This window comes from Vollenhovia emeryi, unplaced genomic scaffold (assembly GCF_000949405.1).
Source record: "Vollenhovia emeryi isolate VEMERY1.0 unplaced genomic scaffold, V.emery_V1.0 DF939124.1, whole genome shotgun sequence".
NCBI classification, from domain to species: domain Eukaryota; kingdom Metazoa; phylum Arthropoda; class Insecta; order Hymenoptera; family Formicidae; genus Vollenhovia; species Vollenhovia emeryi.
Genome location: NW_011967242.1, coordinates 888,265 through 895,579, shown reverse-complemented (window position 1 = coordinate 895,579; position 7,315 = coordinate 888,265). Strand labels below are relative to the sequence as shown.

The 7,315-nt window shown below is 43.7% G+C and overlaps 1 protein-coding gene across 1 annotated transcript in view; it reads right to left on the bottom strand.

Annotated features, from left to right (window-relative positions):
- Positions 1-504: 504 nt before the first annotated feature.
- LOC105569350 (myoneurin-like) overlaps positions 505-7,315 on the bottom strand; it is a 40,017-nt gene continuing 33,206 nt past the window's right edge. Inside the window, exons 3-4 of the mRNA XM_012025743.1 lie at positions 4,320-4,997; positions 505-3,609 (exon numbers count right to left, since the gene is read on the bottom strand). Of these exons, the coding sequence (XP_011881133.1) occupies positions 2,818-3,609; positions 4,320-4,997 (1,470 nt within the window). The 3' untranslated portion in view covers positions 505-2,817. The remainder of the gene's footprint in view (positions 3,610-4,319; positions 4,998-7,315) is intronic.

Sequence of the window (7,315 nt, the reverse complement as noted above, 5' to 3'; positions counted from 1 at the left end):
ATTATTTCCGTAATCTGATATGCTCCGAGAGCTACAAACCATCACGTGCCGGCGATTTGCCATTATTGTGCGCATACCTAAGGTCCAGTGCAAGCAGCCGGTCCGCTTCCACGCGTTTCGCAGCGTAACAGAGGCGGTATTATCCGAAATCGCCGTAATCGTGGATGTAATTTTAACCAGCCTCGAAAAATCGCGGATTATCTAAGCTTGAGATTATTTCGAGATTGTGCGAGACGCAAATTGGAAACACGTCGCTTCGCGCGGGGGGGAAGAGCTGCGGGTACCGCGTATACCGTGCTTGGAGGATTCGCAGAAGCGCGTTTATGTGAAATCGCAAATTGATACCTTGATAACGTTAATGTAAGAGGCAATATTTCATGCGCGAGCGCGCGAGTGTATACACGACTTAATAAGCATTACACGTATTAATGGCAAAAGTCGCCGATGCATCCCACCGCCAGCACTCCTGAAAAATCATGACGTATTGCCGCGAGAGAGTCATTCACTCGCGCTTGAATATTAACGAGCGATTTGTGTCGCGCGGAAGGATTTACGATAATTCCGCCGGCACCGCGAGAGGAACACCGTCGCGGCGGCGATTTATCGTCATTGTCCGCATGTTCTGCCTGCGGTGCACCGTTATATTTCGTACGTGCGTCGCGCGATTGCCCCTTACCCTAAACACAAAGTATACCGCAGGTGTATATGCCTAGATGTGACGTACATCGCGCCGAGTGCAACGCGGCGTTCTGTGAGCGAGGAGAGTCCGCATTTTCGAGAAAAGTTAATGATAAAATTCCAAATTTCATTCGACCACAGCTGGCCACGTTTATTAATTGATCGACCAATACAGCAAATTTACTGCGAAAAATATTACCTCGGCCAGCGTTTGAACCTGAACCTCCCTGCTCTCTAGGCGGGCGTCTCGCCAATTCGAAAAAAAAGAGAAAATTAATAAAACACTGACCTCTCGAGTTGGAAAATATCAAAGTGTTCCAGCTTTCATATTTTCTGAATTTTTTTTTATTATTCGTCGAACAGATGACTCGATCTGCCCGACGAAACCACAGCTGTACAATATATGAATGCTTACTTGTATTTCGTGTATTTAATATACTTCGCATACACAGTCGACGCATATATTAAACGTATTTTCCTATTAACGTGCAATAATTTTGTAAGATATTATAAATATATTACTATATATCGAGATATGTACATATCGGCATTACAAACGTCTTGGTTTTATACATAGAGAAACGCATTATTTCCAGCGAATAATAACTTTCGTTCGCTCGGTTTCTTAAGGATATCTTAATCTGCAACTTATTGTCTTGCACAATATATTCGACAAATTACCTTTGTTAGTTTTTGGACATTTTTTTATTCGTCAGATCTCGGATTACTTAACAGAGCTCGGATTTGACACAATTGCACTTTAATTAAACAAGAACTTTTTTTAACTCGATAAGATCTCAAATTACCCGCGCGATGTTTAATGCAAGAAGACACCGTTTACCTTTCGAGAAAAGCCACAGCCGCTGACAAAGTTGCTCCAGAAATAGATCCTTAAGCGCTGCCATAGGGATATTTCCTGGAAAAGATTGCAAAACTATTTGCGCTGATATGGAAGATCGATTACTCTCCGGAGTCCGACGAGTTACTTTCAAATACGGGGAGATACTTCCTACAAACGGCTGCAGACTTTTCGATTGTATTTGCAATTGCCGTGTTGTAACCGACAATTGGACTTGCCGTGTTGCAATCACATGTTGCACTTTCGGCGAAGGAGCTATTAACCGTAAAGTAATAAAAAAAACAACGTATTTCTTGAATCCTTTTTTTGGTATAAAAGTACAAACCACCGTAATTATTGAACGTGTGCCAAAGAGAGAACAAAGACTTCAAGTTTCAGTTTATAAAATTAAAATATAATAGAATTATATTCCTTCGTAGTCGCGCGTCAACAGATTTATTGATAATGAACAATGCAAGTTTTCTTCTTTCATACTGTTACTTTTCTTTCGCTCTGCAATAATTGAATAACTGGATTGAAAATCGAATAGAAAAAAAATTTTAAGCGTTGTAAATTAACGAAAATCAAGAATCGGCGGATTTTATGGCTTATGAAATCTTAAACATATGAAAGACTTTATAAATAGTTGTTTAAACCGGATGGTGTTTAAATCGTAAATTTGTGCGAAAAATAATCAATGTCTTTGCGATGAGGGAATTATTAAAATGAAGAAGGGTGAAGCGAGGCGATTTCGCCACATCGAGAAATAAGTCTTTTACGGAAAATTTAGTGTAATTTCCTCGATTGTTAAACTCTAAATTATTAAATATTAAATTAGAATATGGAGTTCTGCGTGTACGTACAAAATGGGATTAGTTTAATAAATACAGGAACTGGAAGGCACAATGCATAACTATCGTATCACATCGAGATACGCAATCTTGCTTCAATTAACTAACGTTAGATTGCCAGAAAATAAGCCGCGTACTTTTTTTTTAACTAATAACTAGTTTGAAGCAAATTTTACTGATAATTTCTGTAACGTTACGTTAATATAGACTTAAAGGATTCGTTCTAGAAACTGTTTACGGACGTCCTCGAATCGCGCAAACGTAAAGTTCGCGGTTTGTTTCCGGTCGATCGCTATCGACATTTGCCTCTATCATATACGCTATCTACTGAAAGACCGAGCGCCATCGTTAGAAAGATGACGGATTGATTGGCCACAATAGTATTTTTACGCTATTCCCCCGCTAACTTTGTCCATTCTCGAGATTTTGCCATTCGAGCAGGAGGGACCGCTACGTGTTGCTTTCTATCGTGACAGCGTTCTTTGAGATCGGTGTCAGGATACTGGACTCCTGGTCGGAGTTGGGCGGCGTCAGGACCACCTGCGGCGCCATGCTGCTCTCGGCGTCGGCGCGATCAGTACCGGCCTCATCGCCGGACTTGGCCGTCATCCCGGCGGTGTTGTTGACGATGCACTTTTTGAAGTGGGTCCTCATGTTGCTGCTCTGCGAGAACCTGCCGCCGCAATTAGTGCAGGAATACGGCTTGGTACCGGTGTGGTAGTTGAGGTGGGTCTTGAGGTGGTGCTTCTTGGTGAAAGCCTTGGAGCACAAGTTGCATTGGTAGGGTTTCAGGCCGGAGTGTAGTCTAGTGTGTAGGGTCATGTTGGAGCGGTCGGCGAACGCTTTCTGGCAGACTTGGCACTGATACGGCCGCTCGCCGGAATGAGTCCTCAGGTGCTGCTTAAGCAGCATCTTCCGCGAGAACGCCTTTCCGCACTGATCGCACTGGTGCGGCTTCACGCCCGTGTGTATGCGCACGTGCATGTTGTAGGCCACTCGCTGATTGAAGCTCTTCCCGCATTCCGCGCAGCCGTACTCCTTGCGGTTCCGATGGATCTTCATGTGCGAGCTCAGGTAGCCGCGGTCGTTGAAGTACTTGCCGCATTCCGGACAAGTGGCGGCGAACTCCCGCGTGCCCTCATGCACGCTGCGATGGTACTTGTAATTGCGCAGCTGCGAAAACTGCTTGCCGCAGTCGGCGCAGCGGAACGGCTTTTCACCGGAGTGCGTTCGGCTGTGCACCTGTGACGATCACATAGACACGACCATGTGTAGGCTATTTGCAAGGCTGCGGGGCCGAGGACGAAGGGCAAAAGAGGAGAAAGATTTAGCGTGGGCCGCGTCTTGGACTCTCGCGATCTGTCGTCTCTCCTTCGCGATCAGCGCGGCGATATAACGGAACAAAGTTGCTATTTAGGAGTACGGAGCCGAAAAACCACGGGGGGGAAGAGTAGGCGTATGGAGTGACTTAGACAACATCGGTATCTCGTTCTTCATAATCGATATAGACACGAGAGTGTGTACACGATCAGGTACAAACCGCTTGCACCAAACACGTAATGTCGTAAGTAAGGACGACGGTAATTTAACTGACATTAATTCCAACGTAACTGACACTTAAACTCTACGAAATTCCACGAAATTAGAGTCTTGCCGTATCTAACATTAACGGGGAGGGAAAAGAAAAACAGACGAGAAGGTTGTAATTTGCGTAGTGACTTATGGAACATCATGCGTGAGGAACATCATCAGCGAGAAAAACAACCGGGTTTGATAGTTTAGGACTTGTGCAATCCAAGGTGATCGAGGGGTCTATGTTTAGGCTCCGTGAAATCTATCCAGCTAAATCTCTGGCTAATCTCTGCGATCTATAATGTCTACGTTTCTGCCTGGGAATCGAAATGCCCGGCCTCCCAAGCATTAGTGTTTGATTTATTGGGCAAGAAGCATACCTTGAGCGACGCTCTCGTGACGAAAGTCTTCCCACACTGATCGCACCTGTGGTCGTCCGCCGGTCGTCCGCGCTGTGCCACCTCCGTGCTCACGATCGTCTCGTTGTTATTGTTGTTGTCGCTGTTGACGAAAATCCTCGCGACCCTCTCGTCACCGCTTTTCTCCGCGTTCTCCACCTCCGCCTTGGACGCCTCCTTCTTCTCGTCGGCCTCGATCGTGTCGCAGAGTCTGCTGATCGGGTGCGACAGCTCGGGTTTCGTCGGCGTCTGCGGAGCCACCTGCGTCGGATATCCGCCACTTTTGCCGGCACTCGTGATAACGCCGTCATTGCCCGGGGACAGCGATTGCGCCGGGGCCGCGTTGCCGGCGTTCTGAAAGAGGGGTTGCTCGTTGCTCCTCGCCGCGTTCGCGGGCGGCGCGATCTGATCGGAGGGCGCGAAGGGGACCGGCGGCCGATAGATCTCCGGCATCTTCGCTTCCGGACCGCTGATTACATCGCGCGATAATCGCGAGTCGTTGCTAAAACTCGTCTCGCAACTGGTAGGAACTTCGAAGGCCGTAGGGCATGGCACGTCACTTCGCGCCGCGCTTTTCGGAGAATGAACGGTATTCCTCGGACTCATCGATATTACCGTGGATCGGGTTGGTTCCGCAGTCAGAGTCTTCTTTTGGATTTCCTGCAACAATCGTCGAGTTGCTTTTTTTATACAGATTTGTCTTCCTCGTGATAATTAATTTTAAGTAACGGAAAGATTATAGAGACTATTGAGATTACAGGAGATTGAAGAGTCTGTCGTTTTAATTGTCAAGACAAATCAATTTGTCTCGAGTGAAATTTGAGGGTGTTTTGCAGTTTCAAGTTTTATCTGTCGGCACGCGAAATTTTAGACCCAGCCGCCAATGAAATAAAAGAAAGAAGAAATATTGAACAGTGTAGGAAAATTGATAGCCGACACAACTGGCAATTTTAATTAGAGAAAATTTATTTAACTAGGACCTTAACCTAAACTAGAACTAGGGAAGTCCAGGTTCAAACCCTGGCTGAGGTGATGTTTTGTCGCAATAAATTTTCTCTGATTAAAATTGCCAGTTGTGTCGGTTATCAATTTTCCTACACTGTTAGTTATGTACTGGTGACAATAAGCCTTTATTCTTGTTATAAAAAATATTAAAGTTGTGCTTTTTAACATAGGGGTTATGGAACGAGATTTCGTACTTTTCCGCTCCTTCGTGCAGGAGCTACCTTAATTGTTATGAATAAAAACATTACGTATCAATATAACTTACTAAAGCGCATTGTATTCCTCAACGTATTTACGTAAACTCGCATATCCATTGACGGAAAAACACAATCGATCAAGTCAAATTTATCCACGCTCATTAATCTTGAGGAATGGCGTGGCGTATTCGCGTGAAGAATCGAAATCGTCACGGTGCATCAGTCGACGCGTTTCAATGAGCTAGAAAGTGACGTTTAGATTTCAGCGCCGTTTACTGTTTTACAGTACGTTTAGTCACGCTTGGTTTTAAGCAGTCAACTCTGTACGCTCGTTAACTTAGAATGACGCCAAAAGGTATCGCGAGTTGCGTGCGGAATTATCTGTCCCCCCTCTATAATTTACAACAACGGCACGTTCGTCGTAAATTTACAGAGTTTTATTGCGCAGAAACAAGATCTGTCGCCCGAAAGACAAGTATTTGTAACGCTAATTCATTATTAATTTCTTCAATTAATATCACAAGCGTTTGTTTAATTATGCAGAAGTAACGGAAGAAAATATTAGAAAGGTTTGTGCTTTCTTCAGCTTCAGAAAAGTGGCTTTAAACTTTTAATTTTAATTCCACGGGAAGAATTGTCGCCCGGAATTGTCGCGGAAACAATTTCTAAACGCCTTGTCCGGCCAACGCGGCATAATTCAACAATCGTACGTCAACAGTTTCCCATCTCTAATGCTAAATAAAAACGTCTATCGCGCAGTAATAGTCTCGCCAAGGAATGCGTCCGCATAATGAGCAACTGGAAGTAACGGAAGAAAGCAGCAATTAGAAAGTAGCTGGATTGTAAAACAATACGCTATCGACTGGCTGAATGCAATAGTAATGGCCTAATCATATCCTCGACACGATAAGGAAGGTGAATTCTTAAGATGCATATTACTCGCGTCTTAATAGGCACGCGTTCAACAGAAGCCGAATGTAAATCGTCGAGATTAAATTCACGAGATTAGATACGTGTTCGAAAGTACCCTGTCGATTATTGTAACGTTTTTGCGCGTTCTCTGGATTTTAAGTGACGGCGAGCAGGAGCAGGACACGCGCGGAATTCGTAGCGCTGGATCATAACTTTCACACTTCCAAATTGATTTTTGCTACCGGTCGTTACTGTGTTAGCTACTGTTTTTAGCGAGGGGTAAACCGCTCAGGGCATTGTGGTGTACAGATTTGCGGCATTACTGGGCATTACTAGGCATTTTTCGGGCATTAGTTTAGGCATTAGGCCTTGCTGGGGCCTTATAAAGATAAAATGATAAAATCTTGAGATAAAATAAGATAATAAGATAATGTAATGCCCACTGGGCATTAGTGGGCATTGGCGTACAAGATTTTGATCAGCGGTTTCCCCCTCGGTTTTTAGACTTTTTTTCTGGACAGGGTGAATATTTTTTTATCGCGTTCGTTTGTAACAGATATTTCACTCTACAAGAATTGACATCACATCGAGCATTAACATATAAAATGCATTAACATAGAATATTCTTCTTTTGAAAATATGTTTAGTTTCAATGTGAAAATCTTGAAATGAGATTATATTGCGTTAAAGCAAGAAAAACTTGCTTGACTGAAGCAATTTTATATAATTCAATCAAGAAAAGTACACGCTTATTATTTAAGAATCATTTTCTTGAATGGAAAGGAAACAACATTGGATAGAAAATAGCGTATTTTCAGATCGAAGTTGACGATTAAAATAATTTTATTTGCTAAAATAATTATA